Below are 20,004 nucleotides of genomic sequence, written 5' to 3'. Positions count from 1 at the left end.
CCTTTGACCATTTTTGTGGCCCTCCTCTGCACCTGCTCTAACATGTCCATGTCCTTCTTGTGCCAGATGCTGTACTCCAGGTGGGGTCTCATGAGAGGGGGATGTTAAGAAAATGTATAGTGTGGGTAGTAAGTCGTTACTGTGAACAACAAAAAATGGTGGACCGGCTTCTTTGACAATGAGAATTTATGCCAGGTGGAAGGCTGCATGGTCTTTTCATGCTGTTATTCATTCTACTTTTTCCTTTCTTGCAGGTTGAAACTCTAAGCTAAATTGTTCTCTGGCATTGTCAGCCCAGAGTTCTTTGGAGAAGCTAGTTGCTTTGGCACCACCCAAAATAATGCCATAGCCTGTCTTTAAGCATCATGTGCTGTCTGTTTTTTATTGCTACTCCAAACATTTGTACAGGATTCTATTTCCACCTCTGCCTTCTTATGAAGGAATTCCAGCTGAACAGTTAATGTCTCACTTCACTTGAGCTTTTGTTTTTCTGGATAGTGAATTAGAGGCTCCTTAGAGTTTATTAATTTTTGCTTTTAGCATTATGTAACCTATACAAGGTTGTAAGAACATTAGATAAGTTTGAGTAGCATGCTCGTTTTACAGTCCTTGGCCTATTCTGCTTCAAAATTCTCATAAGCAGCATAAGCTGGCCAAAATACACTCTTCATGTTAATTAAATCTCTTAAATAGAGTCTAATTTTCTTCCTTCTCTTGAAGTTGGTGAGAGATTAGTAATAAAAGAAGATTAGTTGGTTGATAGCATCATGTATTTGATCAGTGCAGAAACAGGATAACTGCCTCAGGTGCACGATGAACTCTTCATTCCTATGTGAACATTCAACATATTAAAAGTTGACAACATTATTGGAACATTTACCCTGACAAGATAATTTTTATAGACGATCAGAATTAACGAACTGATGAAGCACTAGAACATGTAACATACAAATTTTAAAAAAGCCTTATTTCCTTCAGTGGATTTGCTCCTGTTGAAGTTTTGCACTTCAGCTGAAAGTAGGCTTGAAAGATTTGCAGTTGATATTGCTGGACCCAAGATTTTGTTTGAGATGATTCTTTCTAAACCACAAAAAATAATTTGACTACTGCTAATACAGGGGTTTGAGGCTAAATGGTGAAGTGCCTGTTTCCTCTCCTGACCTCTTGACTCAGGCAGCGCAGTTGTAGTGGGCAACAAGTCAGTAAAACAAAATTATCTTTTTCTTCCTCTTACGATGAGGAAAGAAAAGGTTTTGCGTGAAGGGTAATTGAGAGCGTCCTGAGAGAATAAAATGTTGAGTGTTGATGAAAAGTAAACCTAATTCATCGTATCTGATGAAGTTGCTGTCATAGTTTTGTTTTCATTTCTGTCTGCAAACGTTTTCAAAGACATTTAACTTTCTCAAATTCGTGAGATGCTTCTGACTTAAGTCTCGGTTTCTATCTTATTCTTGTGTTTTGGCAAGAACTCTATGTCACCAGTTGTAGCTTCCAATAGGCATGGGGGCCATCCAAAATAGTTTCCATTTCCCACTGAGGTACATTCTTAGAACTTTTTCAATCCAAATAACTGGCATTTATTACTTTTTAATTGTCTAGTGTGATACTTGCTTACATTTGCTGTTTTAATATCTTTTCCTGTCTGTAAACTGAGAGTCACAATGGGCACATGCATGCAGTCACTAAATTCAGTTTACATAGCTTGACGGATGTTTTGGGAAAAGCAGGTTGTGCGTATGTGCTGTTTGTCACATGGTGCCCCACAAGAAAAAAGTTGTTCTAATGCTGAAGGAAAATTAAATGAGAGTAAGTAAACAAAATAGCAAAAAGGAAAAAAAAAGCATGTCCTTAGAGTTTAGCATCATTTTTTCCAGCAGCTTTGGGGAAAGCAGTCAGTATGGCAACACATATGCTTGAGCTCAGCAGAGGTTCTCAAATTGTGCTTTGTGGGCAGCAAAGAATGGGCAGGGGAAATGTCTCTGGACAATTTTCTCCTCTGGATACTACCAGTGTCCCAATTTTAAGTTTATACCTTTTTTTTTTTTGTGAGCTTTTTGTGAAACTTGGTCATGTGCGTAGGTAAGGATCTTAATTACATATTAAAAAAGAGTATATTTCTAGTCTTTGAAATTGTACACAAAAATCTTAGAAGATGAAAAGGTTCTGAAGCTTTAAAAAACGCAAGGTAGGCAAATTACAGACATTTCACCCATAATAATTTAACTTGGGTCATTTTTTATTCAGGTTTGTTTTGGGGGACCAGTGAATTTTTAGAGCTCTGGTTTTGACAGCATGATTCCAGTGAAAATTGTTTGAATCCCATGCCCATGTGGGAATGCAGATCTCAACTCCGTCCCCTTCTGGCATACATAAATGAGGAGAGGATTCATTTTTCACAGTTTAGGATTGTTTGTGGAGGAGACAAAACAGGACTCACTGTATACAGCTTATTGATGAAAACCAAGCTGATGTGTTGCGGGCCTGCATTTAGAGCCTGTGCTTAAGTTCTGTCAAGGAGGGCTAAGCTGTGTGGCAAACTGTGCTTTCCTAAACATCCATAAATCTTCAATCCATGCCCTTCCTTCTTTTAGCCTTCACTGGACTATTTCATTGCTGAAGTCTATTCGGTATCCTAAGAGCCTGAATTAGTTTTTCATTACCCCTTAAAGCTTTTCTTCTGGGTTTGTTCTGCTGCCTCTCAGCTTGCAGCTCAACTAGTTATATGAACAGTCAGATTAACTCTGGTCCTTCCCTTGCCTTGTAGGACTCCTCAGTGGGCAGACCTCTCCGACCAACACCAAACTGGAAAAGCTGGACCCCCAGCAGGTGCTGCAGCTGTGTCTCCGGTACCAAGATCATCTTCACCAGTGTGCAGAAGCTGTTGCCTTTGATCAGAACGCGCTCGTGAAGCGGATCAAGGAGGTACTGCCTGCAGCATGCCCACTTCTCGTGGAGAAGGGCTTGGGGCATTGGCTTGGCCATCTTGTGCTGTGAATGGAGGTCCTTGCTGTAGATGACCATGGCTCACTTGCAGCAGTCCACTTCAAAGTAAACCCTGTAGGGAAACTTTGTGGGTGTACAATTCGAGCAAAGTTTCCTGTCTTTCATTGTGGTTACTGTTAGGTGGTGTGATTATTGGTTATGCCCTATGATTCCTGGCCGTAAACAGTGGCTCTTCCTCTGGTATGGCAGGTACTGCAAGTAACTGTTGAAGAAGTAAAAGATGACTGGAATTTTTAAAGGTAACATTCCTTCTTTAGATCTCTATAGCATACATTTTACTATGCCTTGTGGTTAGGCTCTACGTTAAGGAAAGAAAAGGTTACCTTAACATCTTCTCTGGTTGGAGAAGGTAGTATTCTTTCTTCAATGAATTTGTAGAACTAGACTATGTTTTCAAAGCCCATAACATGCTGTCTCTCTTCTGATCTGTATGGCAAAAAGATCTTCCCACGCTGCTGCTTTTACCACTAAACCATCATTTGAAAATTGCTGATTGCCCTTAAATATCCAACGATACTGTTGGGGAGGAAATTAATTCCTGGGGTGAGCATCCGGCAATTGGATTGTCTTTCTCATGTGTGAGTACTGATGTTGGAAGCAGTTGGATGGCTGACGGATTTTTTTTTTTTTTTTAAGTCCAGACAGACTGGCACAATAGGAGATGCTGTTTGAGAGTGTTTTCTCCATACTCTCAGATGTGTAGAAGAACTGGTGAATGCTTCATGTGTCAAAAGTCTGTGAGAACAAATACTTTTCAATGTCAAAAGAAAAATTTTTGAACAGGTGGTTAATTTTTATTCGTGCAATATAAGTAATGACCTTGATTCGTTGTTGCTCTGTTGGCTTAGAGTTAAGAAAATCCCACATGACAAACTGGATAATAAATTTGATTCATTGGCTGTTTTGAGAAGCTGCTGTCATCATGAAGTTGTAAGTCCAAAATAACGTGGGAGCCATTAAAAAGGCCTTTTTACTTTCGTGTATCAAGATCTGAGGCCAGCTATTACACAAGATGTAAAGATATTTGCAGATGTTGGTGACTCAGATCACACAATCTCAGAAATGGGATTTAATTGCCAGCCTAATGACAGTGTACTGCATTAATCCAAGCAGACTGGAATTTTTTTGGCTGTTAAAGTGTGAGAGGGAATATCGACATGATTTAAAGACATAGTAGATGGCACCAGTGCAATCTGCATTAGTTGGATTTGCCTTCTACAGGGCAAGTGGCAGAGTCCTTTTCAAATTAGCTATGGTGGTGTTTTCTTCCAGTTCGTAAGGCTTATGATTTTTTTTCATGTAAATAAAACAATGATACCGTCAGTAGCTGCTTTATCGCAGACTCCTCTCTGACAAAGGGAAGGAGGAACAGGCGACTCTGTAAGTCAAGCAAATGACAAGTTGGTTGGGTTGGGGGTTTTTTTGCTCACAACACTTAAGTAACTTCAGATGCTTTCAGTCCCTCTGCCAGATCTGGTGGGTTTTTACTGTTCATTTTCCTAATAATTTTTAAATGTTTTTCTTGCGTTGGCTGTTCGGCGTGTGTGTTCTGGAGGAGCCGGGTGGGACCCACTCAGCTTAAATCATTCTTTCCCAATTGTTTGGGCTCTCCTTGGTGCACTAAATCGAACCGCTGTTGACAGTCGTTGACAACAAGGGGTGCAGCTGAACTAGAGCAGGGTATGTCTCTCGTTACAAGTGTAGACAAAGGAAATCGCATTTGGCTGCACCCATTTGTCAGCAATGATTTAGTTTCGCCATGTAGACAAAGCTTTGACCGTTGGTAAAGAGCAAAAATGAAAATGAAGTGTACTGTGAAAAACATAATGTGTGCATAAGCCGGACAGTAAATTCTTTTATCCTCATTTTAGTAGTCAGTATTTCCCTTTTCCTTTCTTTAACACTGTAAGCATTGAAGTGTTTTTCTTCTGATAACAGACTTATCAAGTGACTGATGCTTTTAGCTTTCCTACAAAACGCTGGTGAGCTTCAGTCCCCGATTTCCTACGATTTGTCTGAGCTATGTTCACTTTTCAGACTGTCACCGACTGTACTCAGTGCAGTAATACTCCTGTTGCATAGTATGCCACAGTCATACTGCGTGCAGCTAGGATTTTTTTTAGTCTTCCCTTGACAATATGTCCCAGGGCAAATATCTTTTGCTTATTGTCTGTGTGGCCAGAAGTTTCCTCAGAAGTACTGTTGTAAATTTATTGGTCCTCGATAACTCATAATTGACTGTGGTGGTTTTTAAATCAGCGCACAATCTGAATTAAAATGGTTCTTAGTAGGAAAGAGAAGAAGCGAAGGCAAACGAAAACATGGCATGACAGTAGTTACTGCAGATCTAAGTAGACCCGTCTGTGCGTTCTCTTACTTTGGGGACCAAAACAGTCTAGCTTTGCTCTCCATCCCATTGCCCAGGTTAGCCAGAATTTCTTTGCAGTGTGTTGGCTGGATCCGTATCTCCTTCTATATGTAGAACCTGTGAAGCTTCCAGGTTGCTGTGACTGTTCTCTCTCAAGAAGAAATCCGTTTACCACAGCGTTTGCTTAAGGCGAAAGAATTGAAGATGTGATTGAAAGTAGTTGACTCAACTGCCTCTCTTCAGCAGTTACACTTACTCGTACTCTAACTGTTGGTTTTGGAAGGGATTGATTTTTATGACAATAGGCTTTGTCTTCACTGCCAAAAAAAAGAATGTGCTTGCATCTTTTTAGGGCAAAATAACCACTACACATTAAATATTATGTTTCATATTAATTTTTGGCAATTGACTCACCATCTGTTGCAATACTGCATTAATTCCAAGACCACTGAAATATTTGGGATTTCTTTTAAATTTTTCTCCTTATCATTTTGAAAAACAACAGAACAGCAGTTTAGGATTTATGTACATGTTAATCCAGGGTTATGGCACCTCACAAAATGTGACAGTTTTCAAGAAAAAAGCCTGTGTGCAGCATTTTCTGGGTAATTTGTCTATGCTGTGGTATTTTGTAGGACGAAAATTTTTAGCTTATTGGATGAATCACCACATTATTAACTTCTGGGGGCATTCTGCTCAGATGGGTCTGGGAACGGGATCTAGTCTGTCTACTGATGGACACACATGAGCTTGTTATATGTGTACGCTAGGAAAAAGGTAATCTTTAAAACCCAGTGGATAACATGTTATAAAAGGCAATTTGAGCTAGTTAATAGGTTAAACTGATCTTCCGTGCACCTTGGAGCTTTTGCCACAGAGTGTTTAATGCTGGGGACGGAGTTGACAATGTGCTTTACGGAGAATGTGATATTTCAGGCTTAAAATCGCATGGGTGAACCATGACTTGCTAAGCAGCGATCAAACAGTCTTGGTCTTCCTATTCTTGGGTGTTGTATGTAAAAAAAAAAAAAAAAAAAAATAAAAAAAAATTACCATCTATCAGTATGAGGACAAAAGAGCTCAACTGCAATGTTTTTCCTTTGTTTCTGGGGTGGGTTTAGGGTCCTGGCTGTAGATGGGAGGTCTTAACTTGCTGCATCCCACATCTGGCTCTGCCATGACAGTGCTGTAGATCTGCATTATAACTAGTTCGAAGTTTTGAGCAACTCCAGCTGCTGTTGGGTTTATGAGAGCTGCATGTGTTCTCTTTGCCATGAGTGTCTGCCTCAGTTTTGTGATCTGTAAAATGCAGGGTTTCTGTCAAGATTGGTTTGAAGGCAAACACTGACCAGCACTAAATAAAAGGTATGACTTGGGGGAAAGGAGGAAACAAGGCAGGGAGAGAGCTACTTTACATTAAGACCTTATCAGTGGAGGATATCTGTTTTGGGTGGCAGAGAGAGAATCTGGAGAGTCATCTGATAGGGGATGGTGAATAACAGGGAATGGGAAGCAAGTAGAATAGGTAAAGGCTGGGGAACAGAGCTGAATTTTCAGAAAGGGCCCGTGGTTTTGTGTACCTCCAAAACTGTGTAGTTTCAGTGCCTTAAGAAAAGACTATTTTTCACACACAAGATGCTAAGCTTCTCAAAAAATCACATATTTCAAAATACCCAAAGCCAAGTATTCAAAAATTACTAGTCACACTTGAACATTTAGGCCTACCTTCTTTTTATGAAAGCAAAAGGGAAGCTGAAAGCCACCTAAATCTCCTTTCAAAGAAGCTTTGAATGAAAAGATCTTCCCATATCTTACTAGACTTCCAGTATTGGCAAAGGAGATGTGCTACTTGAAGTATCCTATGTACCCGTAAAGGCAAATGTAGTTCCTAGATAAACTGTGCTTAAAATGTACTTGAAAGTGGATTATTGGGAGGGCTCTTATGCTTTACCCTAAAACCAAATATCGATGCGGTGTTATCTGTAGCTTTTATTACCATAGGAATCCCAGGCTGACAATGATCTTGAAAACAGAACACTTTTTACAATACAAAATGAAATTAAAAATATTTCAGTCTAAGCTTGTGCACACCTGTGGGGACAACCCTTCCCCCTCCCCCCTCAATTTTCAAATCTAATAAACATTACTTTTATATTCTTAACTGTTCTTAATAGTTAAACAACTTTCATCCAGGCAGGCATTAATATCAGTACTTGGTTTGCCGTATAGCAAATTACAGTGTATGGCTTGTTTCATACCTATAAATTCCTCTATGGGAATAGCTTATTATTTTAAACATATATTCCAGAATAAGATGTGTATTGGATTTTTATTTTTTTTCCCTTTACTAACTTGCTGCAAAAAGTAATTGTAATGGGCTTCTCTAGTATGTAGTCACAACGTCCAGAAATACATCCCTTGGTATTTGGCAAGTAAATAACTTTTGAAGCCACACATAGACCACAGCTCCTAATATTTCAGCTGCTTAAAATTATGGATAGGAGTTAAATCATTATTTTCTATTAGCATCTCGTCTAGTGCATTTGACAGACTAACAAGAGAAACACTTTTTTACACAAGCACTATATAGAAGCACATTGTAGCTTATCCCGTGTATTTAAGACTCATAAATTGTGATTCAGCTATTCATGTCACCACATGTGTGAAGCAAAACATGCCTAACAATTTGAGGATTTAGGAATTTCAGTTTATTTTTTGTGAATGCCTTATGCCCTTTTGACCTTTATTGCAACTAGGTTGTTTCTGTGACATTGAGTGTTTGTTTTATTGAAGAGACCTGTCACCTGGTGGCATAATGTGGTGGGGAATGTGGTCTGCAGAGGTCATCAACGCAATTTTGTTTCACCTAGAGGGAAGGATGGATTTGTTCTGGGCAGGACCTGTGGCTTCTAACCCCTGTTGTTAGACATGGGAGGGTTGGCAGTGGTAGGGAAAAGCTTGTCGAGGTTTGATATTCCCTGGTGGAAGTTAAAGGACGTGGTACCTTGAAGGCAGTGATAAAGGGAGTAAGCTCTCTAAATGCAGGAAGCTGTTCCTTCACCAGGAATGAATGAATCCTAGGCCAGAAACCTTGGAAGGATGGTCCTCAGGCTGGGGACTAGGTTGATGCAGTGCAGGATCCCATTAACCAAGGCTGCAGTTAGACTCGGGGTGCATATCTGCTGCAAGCACACGTAGTTTCTACTGGGTGATGCACCAGAGTCTTAGCTCTATTCCTCTCTGAGCAGAAAGATTTGGAGTGTCTGGGGTTCATCCCACGCTCCAGTAACAGTTGACCAGTGTCCCTTCAGAGAATGGACTCAAATGAAGGGGAAGTTTTGTGCAGGTGTCTTTTGCTTGGCCTTTGGTTTTGTTTGTTTCAGTACTCTGCTGAGATGTTTGTTGCCATTCCTGTTAGTTATGGTTTCCCTGTAGGTGGTATCAGAGCTGAGTTTCTGAAACTATTTGTGAAACCTGTTTTCAGCAGACATGCCCTGAGAATGATGCACCTTCTGACTAAACTGAAGTAGGTCAGCAAAATATGAATGACCTCACCAAGTCCAAAGTGCTTCTTTAACTTCAGGTCTTTGTTTCAAGGTCCACGTGCTCATATGGAACAGATCACTAAGTTACCTTTCATCCCATTAAAGGCAAGGGCTCAGAGAATCAAAAGTAAACCTGTTAAACAAAGCCTGGCAGAAATGGAGATGTGTTTAGTTTTGACACAAACTTACAAAGACTTTCTCAATGAGGCCATGTTAATTTGCAAGCAGAAGTGAGCCTTTTGGTTCACAGACTTAAACTAACAATGCCCCAAATCCAGGGAAAGAGGCCTGATAATTCCTTGGGATGCAATATTTCTGAAATGGGTAAGAACCTGGGTTGAAATGCCACTGGTGTTTTCGAGGGATTTAATGCCATGCTGCTGTGCCTACCTAGAAAATCTAGGGAACACAGTGTTCTGTGAAAAAAATCAGTACCTTAAATATAGTCTTTGGCATCTTGGAACTATGAGATTGATGAGGACTGTGGCAATCTATCAGGCTCTTTATTTCTTCTCCCTTCTGTGATGAAGTGTTATGTATAAAGTCTGCAATCTTAACAGGCACCATCATGCAGAAATAAATGCGCAGGGTTGTTAAGCTGGAAACTACCTTCATGTCCTCTGGTTGATCTTGCTCGTTTTTCTCTAGCCTGGTGTGCAAGTAGCTTGAATTCTTGAATGGTGGGGTGATGTCTTAACCAGCCAGCATCAAAATGGGAAACTGCTTTTGAAAAAGCTTCACAGTTGTTACTTTAATAAATGGAATGAATGTCTTGCTGTGTATGTCCGAGGCAGATGGCCAATGCTCTGTTGTACATGAACTTTATGAAGTGATCTAGCAGTTATTAAGGAAGAGGAAGGATTGTTTGCACTTGTGACAGCCTGAAATCTGTTGTGTTAACATGCACTGCTTCATTTAGTGTCATAAAAAAGACCAGTCCCTCCCTCCTAGAATATATGTGTGAAATCAGTTCCAGCATGTTACCTTCTCTTGCGCTTTGGTTTCTTACGGCCTTCTGCGAAAAAATCTAAACTGTAATTCTTTCCACCACCAGATTTCCATGAAAGAGTAGGAAATTAAACTTAAACAAGCACCTAGCAGTCAGAAACGTTTGTATTATTATAGAACTTAAGTGCTTAAGAGACTGGCACTGAAGATTGGGAGTCTAGTTATGCTAAGCCTTAAATGAATGTTTTCATCAGGATTAGTGCATGGAGTTTATGATGATCGGGTACCAGAAGGAATAGAATTCAGTTTCTTCTCACAGCTTGTTTAAACTAGGAAATTTGGTTTCTTATTCTAGCCTTTTTTCTCCAGGTGGAAAAAACCTCAAACAACAACAACCAAACGCAACACCACCACCCCCATCCCCCCAACACACCCCCCTCAGTGTTGTAGATCTTCAAATAGGAATAAGAAGGATTGAAGCCCATTCTAGAGTCAGCAGACTTGATATTGAATTTGGGCATGAAACAGATTTGAGATATGAAGAAAGCACGTATCAGCCTGGGCTGTATCACAAAAGGTGCTCCCATGAGAAACAGGAACATATTAATTGTATTGCACAAGGCTGTGAGAAGATCTCGTCTGGCACACAGTGCGCAGTTCTCATTATGTTCAGGGAAGGTGAGTTTATAGTACAACAGAAGGGTTATAAGGATGGCTGGGGAGTGGAGAACCTTGGGGAGGAAACTGGAAAAGCTGTACTTGTTTGGTTTAGTCAAATAAAGACTAAAAATGGTATGATTTCTCTTTCTAAGTAAGTCTGGGGTTAATATAGATTGAAAATGGTCTTCTCCCTCCCTGCTGCATTGTGTTGATACAGAAAAGTCACTTTACAGGCTTTCATTCCTAACAATTACCTCCTGTTTCAATGTTGAATTGAAATTTTCAAGGTGTCAACTCTACCTTTAAGTGAGAAATGGGGGGGAGAGGCTGGAGAGGAGAAGAGGTGTCAGGAATGTTAGCTAAAAGCCTGCTCAGCAGTTGACGTTCATTTTAGATAGGTTAGCCAGTATTATTTGCAAATATTTGAAGTTGCACCGATGACTTAAAGATGCTTGGTGGTAGGCTGGGGGAGCCGGGTTGACCTTGTGTTAGCAGCCCTATAATTAGCATTCTGATAACAATCAGATGTGATCTGCAGCGATGACTTCATGTTCGAAGTATTACAAAGCCTTAGTGCAAGTAATCTGTCCATCTTGCTTTTTATGAAGGGTAGGGTTTCCTTAATGTTTCTGTGCCATTGGGGCATGAATGTTTCTATATGAGAACATTATTAGCCATTATTTCAACACTGCTCTAGAGGTATGAAACATATCATTTACTAGTTATTAATTCGTGTGGGCGTTGTTCCTGACTGGATGTGTCATCTACCTCTGGAAGCCTGGATAAAATGCTGAATTATAGTATATTAGAATACCCTGTAATCAAGTGTATGAACTGTGCCAAACTGTGGTGTAGTGAACAAGAAATAACATTTTTTTTTTTTTTTTTTTTTTTTACCAGAAGAGAAAGCAATGTATTTGAAGAGCAATTGCTGGGACTGGCAAATTATCTGAAAGATAAAATCCCAAATCAATCAGATGTATTTCAGCTGAAAAAGGTGCTCAGGTAGTTTTTGTTAAAAAAAAAAAAAAAATCAACACAACAGCAAAGAATTGTCAAAGAATTTATAAGACTTTTTAAAGTTAGAAAGGATTTTTGGGTCATAGCCTTACCTTGTGCTTCATCCAGTCCATAGAATTTAATTCTTGCTTATGCCTAATCTAAGATACATGGGAACTGAAGAAGAACTACTTTTCAATTATAAGTTCTCCTGTCAGGCGTTTTTTTCAAATGTCTTCTTGCTTTTAATCAGTTTTTGCTAGAGATCCATTTGTAGACATGAACAAGGAGAGAGAAATACTCTGCCTTCTGTGAAACTTGAGGCTGCTGTGGCTCAATACAGTAAAAACGGATGCGCAGGGTGGATTAGTTACCGCTACTCACTCATTAAATTTACTGAATTGTTGAGTGTTGGTGGTGGTATGTACCCTTGTTGTCATATTTTAAACAATAGTCTATAGCCTCAGAAGAGCTTGCTATGGAAATGATCTACAGTGCTCAAGATTTTCTTGAGGCTTTCCTGAAGCCAAAGACTTACTACCAGACGTGGCCTCCAGAAAAGCGCTGGACATTTGAGCTTCAGCACTGTGTAGAAGTATGGTGGAGTTAGTCTTGAAAGTAGCTCTTCTGGGAATGAAGGAGTAGATCCTCCCCTTCTCATCATCATCACAGGCATGTACTTGGCTCATTTCAGTTTCTGGTTGAACATGGAAGAGCTGATGCAGAGCTACAAAAAGATCTTTCACAAATTTTTCACAGTATTAATGGCTAACATTGTTGGAACTGACATACCTTTGAGTTTCCCTGGTGAGAAGAAGTTGATTTGGACTTCCATATGAGAACTGTGGCTGTCAGGGAAAGAGCAAAAACTTCATCTGGCATGTTAGACATCCAGAAATCCCTGATTCCTGGCTGCTGGGCTTGTGCCCCTGCACATCTCACACTTCAGCTGTCTTGCGTGTATACAGGCCATCTGCACAGCACATGGGGGATGGGTCTGATGCAACCAGATGTGTTCGAGTGGCTGTGTAAGTGCAGCGGGGTGCTCGAATCCATCTTTGTCTGCAATTCCCCAGACAAAAAAAAGAGGGAGTCCTAGATAATCCTTTTACCACTTCACAAACTGTAGGAAATGGTTAAAACTCAGCTCCTTTGCGTTCCCTGGAAAAGAACTAAGAGCCTTTTCTTACTTAAGTAGTGTTCTCTTCTAGAAAACACTTTCTTTTTGTTTGTCTAACCCTGACTGAATATGTCAAAGGTTAGCATCCCCTTTTGAAAAATTTTGAAAGACCTTCTGTAGGACATCTGGAAAAGAAGACCTACAGCTGTCAGGTCCCAAGTGTGAAGCTGAGAATAATATCATTAGATCAGATGGCTTGCAAATGTAATGATGCTGACTATTTTAGATAGCAGCTTTTTATTCTGAAATGAAGACGGTGGTGTTTTCTGAGGAAACATCTCATAAATGATAGTGGTCATCTCTTTTTCAAATCTAAGCTTATTCTTGATAGGAAAACCGACTTGCTTAAAGCTAGTCATTCTGACGTATTAAAAGTACTGAAACCCTAAGGCTAAATAACATTTGCAAGTGCTGTTGTCCTACAATATTCAAGCTCTGGCTGGATGCAGGAGTATTCTGAATGAGTAATGTAGCAGCAGTGTAAAACTGGGAAATGAGGGAATTGAAGGCTGTGTTATGTAGCAGAATTATTAGGTAGTCTGAAACACAGTTGTGCAAGTTATTATTTAGGCAATAGATCACTCTGTACCAGATACAGATTTTTCTTTCTCTAGGAACAGCTAATTAAAGACAGGCTAGGAGTTTCTGATCCATTTCTGTGGAGTTGTACTCCACAAAAGAGAGGTTTTGTGAGGACGTTTTATACACAGGGTCATTTATCTTATGTATTGTCTGGGTGCTTTTTTGTTACTTATTTTTCTTAAATTTTGTCATTTAGGAGAGCTATGGAAGCATTTCTAATGCTTGAATGTAACACAACATTTTTTAGTCTTGATAGATTTTAGAGATGACTTTTTAGATGGGTGTAGATTGTTCTATGAAAGCAACAATTGAAAGATCTAAAAAAAGTATTCTTACTTGTTAAAGTCAGTGAGATACAAATTACTATAACCTTTTCTTGGTGCCGTTTTAGAAATCTTAGGGATAAAATCAGATACACCCCCCCAAGAATCTTGTTGCATATTTAAAAGTCTGACACAGCAGCAGCAAATGCTGAGTTAGGATCCAGGAGCACGTACAGTACGAGAGATGGTCCTTCTCTTCACATGATGGTCCTGTCGCTTCTGTGACTGTAAGCTGATGGGACAGAAGACCAAACCACTGAAGAAAAAATAAAAGGAGCCTGGGAAGACCAAGCTTGTTTTGTTCTCACCCCCCCCAACTTACATGCAGAGCCGGTCCCATGATCGTACAGCTAATTTGAAGAGGAGGGGTGGGACGGCTGCTCTGCAGCCTGAGGTTGCATTGGATTTTGTGTAATGTGAAACTGTGCCCTGAGTTTCACTTGCTTACGTGTTACGGTTTAGCTGTTTTGAGAGAGAAAGATGATAAGTAGCTGTGGTGTTGAGGGAAATGTAAGTAAAGTCAGTCCAGTAGAACAAGATGGGTGATATGAGATGTATCCAAGCTGGAGAGCTGGCTTTAGCATCTACAGCACCAGGTTCCAGATGGCTGCTGGTTGTTGGGCTTTGCTGTCCATCTTCTCCCACCTCTGTGAAGTGGGGCCCTGCTTTTTCAAGTGCTTGGAAGTTTACTGGTTCATTAGTGCTGGGTGAGAGGTAGGTATTGTTTTCATCATAGCTTTAGGACTCCTTTTTTAGCAACAGTTAGTGACAGCAGTCCTAACTTAAGCTTGGGGGACTGCCAGTTGGCAGAGGGATGCTGGTAGCTCTCAAGCAGGGAAGGCTCGAGTGGGAGCTGTGAGGGAGACGTGGGCTGTGGAGTTCAGGCTGCAGGGTAGCGACAAACATGTATCCTGTCCAATAACACAATGTGCAGGAAAAGATTTACATAAAGTGGAAAAGCTAATTTCACGAATGAACCTTCTTATTCTTTTCAATTCTGAATTCTTTTGTGCAACCCAAGGCCTCCGAAAATAGTTAAATCTCGATGTTACGGGCGCAGCAGCCTATCTTATGCTATTGCGTTTCTACTATAGCTTTTAGGGACCAGGCATGGATTCAGCTGTAGATCTTTTCAAGTAAGGGCCCCGATGCAGCTATTAATATTACCAAAACTCAGTGTTATAGCCAGTTAAAATGAATATTCTTCATTTTCTAACTTGACTGTGATCCGTGTGCTTAGACAGAGTAGCCCTTTGCAATTGTTTACAGCAATGACAAATTACAGAGGGAGCAAAAGGAACATTTTGGCAGGGGATTCGGTCTGGGATGTGATAAGCAAAACTTAAACACAAATTATACTTGTTTACCTGGCAGTGGCGCAGAGGAAGGGTACTCATGAGAGCTGTACTTGTTACTGATGCTGAATGGGATCTTTGGCTGGGCATCTCTGTTTCCTACCCTGGCAGAGATGCTACCCAGTAAGTTTATCACTTAACAGCGTGTGGGATGAGTGGGAGAAACAGAGGATGTTCCCGTCATCAGGAAGTCATCACGAGCTATTGTGCTAACTTTGCGTGACATTATCAAAGAGAGAGGGGAAGAGGGGAGGGGAAAAAAAAAAAAAGCGCCATTCATTGAGCACATTTGTTTTCAAGCAGTACAGAAAGAGGAGCTGTCTTCAGTTTTAAGTGCATTGATTGAAAAGTATTTTCACACCAGCACATCATGACTCATGTTCCGTGCAGTCATGTTCCCGCCTGTCACTTTCAGATGTGGTTTTTGTGCAGCTGCAGGAAGGAGTTCATTTAACCCCAGCCCGGCACCTGACAACATGGAGGGAAAGGCTGCTTGTGCTCAGAGCACTGTTCTAGCAAGTGAACTTTCTGGAATAAGGATTGCACCTTAATTGCTGTGTTTTATTGAGTGTCAGCCATAGGGGATGGGAGCTGACAGCAAATTGTTAGGGAAGAGGGACCCTGGACAAATGGATGTCTAGGTGAGCTCTTGAAGGCTGTTGCTGAGTGGGGGGCGAACAAAACATCTTCTTGCCTTATTGGCATTTTAAGGAGGGAGTGGAAAAGCTGGGAATGACAGAGCATCCTCTTATGAGATATGTTTGTTTTGTTACAAATGTTGTCAGCAGTGCCTCTCTAGAAATTTGGTTCCAAGTTTAATGAACTTCTGACTGCGTTTGCATGTTCTGCAACCAGGGAAAATGTGTCTAGCTCCAATTTTCAGTCTCAGCCATTGAACTAACAAGATGTGACCTCTGTTTCCAAGAGCTCAGGACACTTACATGCTCGTGACAGAGGTGCTATAAAACTACACCAGGTAAGAGGTATATGTAGGGCACTGGTTTGTTTTCAGCATGGTCTCTTGAAAAGAGTTGGGCAGTGTCCAGTGCTGACCTCAGTCTTTTTGTGGGCTTGAACTCATGTCTTTATTCTGCTTGGCAGTGTGGGCCACAAAGAATTCTAAAATGAATGCAAGAATTTGTGGTGTGCAAGATGTCTGAAAGTACCCTCAATTGTTTTTGTGTTTCATCAGTGTGGTGTTACAAATGGGTCTGTGTAACGCAGAGGAGAATCTGCGAGCCCTTACTGGTTGACAATGTGAATGGTGTAGCAGGAGCGGCCGTGTTGGAGCCCTTTTGAGTGGGGGAATATCCATCTTGCGCTGTTGTTGGAAGTAATTACGAATCTGTTTTCATTTGAGGAAAGAAAAGCCCAGTAGATGTCATTTCATGTTTAAAATGTGAAGCTGAGGCATAAATTAGTGTCCTGCTGCTACTGATCCACGGAGGAGTCATGAGCTTTGAAATAGAAACAGACCCAAATTCTGAATGTCACTGGCTGTACAAAAAAAGTACGTCATGCTGGAAGGTGAGTTTTAGGCTTGTCTGTTTTATGATACTATACTAGAAGAAAAACTGAAAAAACTCTTCCATCCTTTTTGATGTAGGAAGGGAAAAAAATCCTGTCTTATACTCCAGGCATGTCCAGCCTCAGGTTTGCTGTTTTAATAGGAGAATTATTTTTGGAAAGAAATAAAACGTGCATAGGGAGCTCTCACCCCTTCACTGAGAACATGTCTTTTTTCCTTAAGACCAGGTTGGGCAGAACCTCTTGCTTTGACAAGAATTAAGACCGGGACCTCACATGCTGGGCTCTGCCCTCTGCTTTTGTTCTTTTGCTTCTTAAGAGGCATCAGGTCCAGTCTTTTGACTCTCTAAATTCTTCTGTACCTGTAAGTTGGGGATGATGCTAACTTACTCAGTGGTGTTTTCGAAGGAGAAGTTTGTGATGATGAAGCCATCGATGAGCTGGTGACAGCGCAGCTCCACATCTGTCATGACTTATGGGTAGAGGTTGGTGATGGGGGAGTTGCCCACAACTGTGGTGGCCTGGTGTGGTCGGGAGCTTGAAGCAAGCAGAGCAGAAACAATGGCTCAAATAAACACTTCCAGATGGTTGTAGGGCAGTGGAAGAGCTGCTGGCTCTGAAGCATCGTGCTGTGCTTCCCAGGTTGCTTCTCAGCCAGGGACGGGCAAGAAGGCTGAGACCTGAGTGTTCTTCGGAAGAGACTGTGGCGGGGCCTTGTGTATGGGAGGTGGGAGTTGATGGGAGCTGCTCAGAGAAGGCAAATTCACTCATCTGACCCTTGAGGGTGTCTTGGAAAACATGGACTGCCTTGGCTGTAGGCAAGGGAGCAGACTCTTTGCCTAAGCTCCCCTTCTCCAGATGCTTTTTATTGCTACTGTATGGAATTAAATAGATGGGAATTAAGTGGATTCTTATGCACATTCCCTGTTCATTGCAGATTCCCAAAGGACAGTTTTAGTCTCTGTGGTGGGTAAATAGGCCTGACCCTCTGAGTCCTGCAACTGAAGTCCCCGTCTGAGCGCCAGAGGAACAGGACTGCATGCCAGGAGAGGTGAAAGCACAAGGTCTGGCACTGGAGGAGCTTGCTTGGAGGGGGAGGAGGCAGGAAGGATGTAAGTGTGTATTTAGGCCCGCTTCAAGGAAAGCTGCAAAGAGGCATTGGCATTTATATACAGGAGTTAACATGTAGGTTGGTGGGTTTTTTTTTTGTTTTTTTTTTCCCCTAGTTAAAAAGACCAGGTTTGGTCTGAGTAAAAATTGGCCTTTCCTCACAGTTACTCAACTTCAGTCTTCCTTGTCCTGCTGCTGGCTGTGCAGCCGCCATGGCCTCCCACAGCAGGCAAACAAACGCTAGGTGTAGGGAAACCATAGGAAACGCTCACTTCCACCCTTTCTCTTTTTTGTGAGGCAGCTTTTTTTATAGCTATTGTGAATGCATCCAAAAGTAGAAAAGAGCTTGGAAGGCCCCTTTGCATTTCTTCTTCCTTTTGCAGGTCAGCTTCAGCTTCTTCCCGTGTTCCCCTCCAGTAAGTGGGTTGTTACTGGTATTTACACAAAGAGCCTGAAAGTCAAGCGATAAAATTATTGAAATGGAGAGAAAAGGGGGTCTTTCTGGGGTTTTTTTGTTTGTTTTGTTTCAGAGCATGGTAGATATGAGCTTTGCCTCTTGCACAGTGCTGTGAGGCCACATGGAGAACCTGTCTGTGGAGGAGAACTTCAGCACCAGGGGAGGTTTCTGCCTGGGTCCCTGCGCTGCTCAGTTTAATGAGGCATGCTGGCTTTTGGCAGGTTTCCGACTGGCTGCCACTCCACGCCACTTTCTCTCATTAGGTAGGATGTTTTTAGGCGCTGGATTGAATTTACTTCCATTCTGTGCAGACCTGGTGTGGTCTGGCTTTTACACACTCCAATTTACAGAGCTAGCGCCATGCTACTAAATTATTAAGCTGGGTTTTTAATAGAAACCCCTGTGTAGGCTTAAATTGTTTCCACTCTATTTGGAGTTTCCTGCTCTGCTGGTTTTTATTTTGTCCCATGCATGGAAGCGTGGAGGGAGGAATTCACAGGAAAGCACAGAGGATGAAGAGTTCAGCCTGAGAACACTAGAAAGTACAGACAAAATAAAAGGTTAATTGGCACTGTATCCAGCTCTGATGGAGGTGATAGGTAAAAAAAGCTTCCTAATCCCCATAACAGTTCAGTGGGAACTTGTGTGTTTGTGTTCAAAGCTGTTTGTAACTTAGGTTTCTCAATCAAATGTTTTCTTGCCTGACTGTTTATATCTTGACTCCTTCCCAAGGGCTTGAAAGGGACGTCTGTCAGCAAACACAGCTCCCCTAGTTTTTCCCCCAGTGTCAAACACTGCTGCTGCCAGCGGGATGGCAGTGCTCGGTCAGGTGAGACTTCCATCTTTGGTGGGGCATCCCCCTTCCAGCTTTGCATTGCTTCCACCCCATCCTCCCCTTGCTGCAGCTCTCCCCTACAGCCCCGCACCACTGCGTGCTGGGTCAGGATTACACTTGCCCATTAAGTACTATGTAAGTCAGATCTGGTCAGCACAGCGTGTTTTTTAGCAGTGCACCAGTAAATTTAGCTTGTTCCTGATGGCAGGTACGATTGCTGTCCTCCAACAAATGGGTTGACTCTGTCACACAGTTAAAGTTAGGGATATTGTTTCAACCAGTACTGATTCCCTGAGGCTGCTTCGTCCTGAGTGGTAACCTCTTTCCTCTGGGGGTAACTAGATGAGGGAGGTTCGGAAAAACAGTCAGTTGTAAGAGGAGGCAGTGGGCTAAAACTGGTCAGTGTGTGTCTGCTCCTGCCCTTCTCTCGGCAGCCACTGTGGGCAAGTGCTGAGTCTCAGGTGAGGGGACCGCTTTCTACTGTGACAGAGCATCCAACCACTCAGACATACCAATTTGAAGAGCCATCACAGTGGAGCAGATGGGGTTGTCAAGCACAGCTACAGCGAGCTGAAGCAACCGAGCTTCAGGTGTGTGTTTGAGGGCTTGGAGCAGATCTGTTACCAAGCTCTCTGAATATATGGAATGTCTTACAACATGTAAGACAGCTTAAACCATCTGACTTGGCTCATGTGCATACGGTACTAGCAGCTATCGGCTGAATCCTGCCTGGAGTTTACAGGTCTGGCTGAAGAGAAAGTTGGGCTGTGAATTATAAAGGCTACCTTCGTCACTCAATGGCAGGAATAGCACTGCAGTTCCTGTCATTGTCATCACACTGGAGCCGTGTTTGGGTACTTACTGTGTTTAATTGCATGGCTGATTTACTTAATGTTTCTCCTGGGGTCACTCATAACACATTTATTTTTAGGATTCGGGGAAATTAGGGACGCTAGCAGTCTGTTGTGCTTCTCTCCCAAGGCAGAAGTTTTCCAGACGATGATGGTAATAGCAGCAGTGGCTTAGTCGCAGAGTAATTTGTCTAAGGCAATGAAATTAGCACTGGAAACTGTGGTAGAGCTTGCAAATGAATGATCTCCACTGAAAATATA

The 20,004-nt window shown here is 41.7% G+C and overlaps 1 protein-coding gene across 2 annotated transcripts in view; it reads left to right on the top strand.

Annotated features, from left to right (window-relative positions):
• BORCS5 (BLOC-1 related complex subunit 5) overlaps positions 1–20,004 on the top strand; it is an 81,357-nt gene that overhangs the window by 50,430 nt on the left and 10,923 nt on the right. For both annotated transcript variants that reach the window (XR_012587404.1, XM_074589962.1), the window contains exon 3: positions 2,765–2,922. Coding sequence is in view for 1 of the 2 variants with exons in the window: in XM_074589962.1 (XP_074446063.1) it covers positions 2,765–2,922 (158 nt within the window). In the remaining variant the exon portion in view is untranslated. The remainder of the gene's footprint in view (positions 1–2,764; positions 2,923–20,004) is intronic.

Source organism: Larus michahellis, chromosome 1 (assembly GCF_964199755.1).
Source record: "Larus michahellis chromosome 1, bLarMic1.1, whole genome shotgun sequence".
Classification (NCBI taxonomy): Eukaryota; Metazoa; Chordata; class Aves; order Charadriiformes; family Laridae; genus Larus; species Larus michahellis.
Note: the sequence above shows the minus strand (reverse complement) of the source record. Positions and strands in the feature narration are given on the sequence as shown.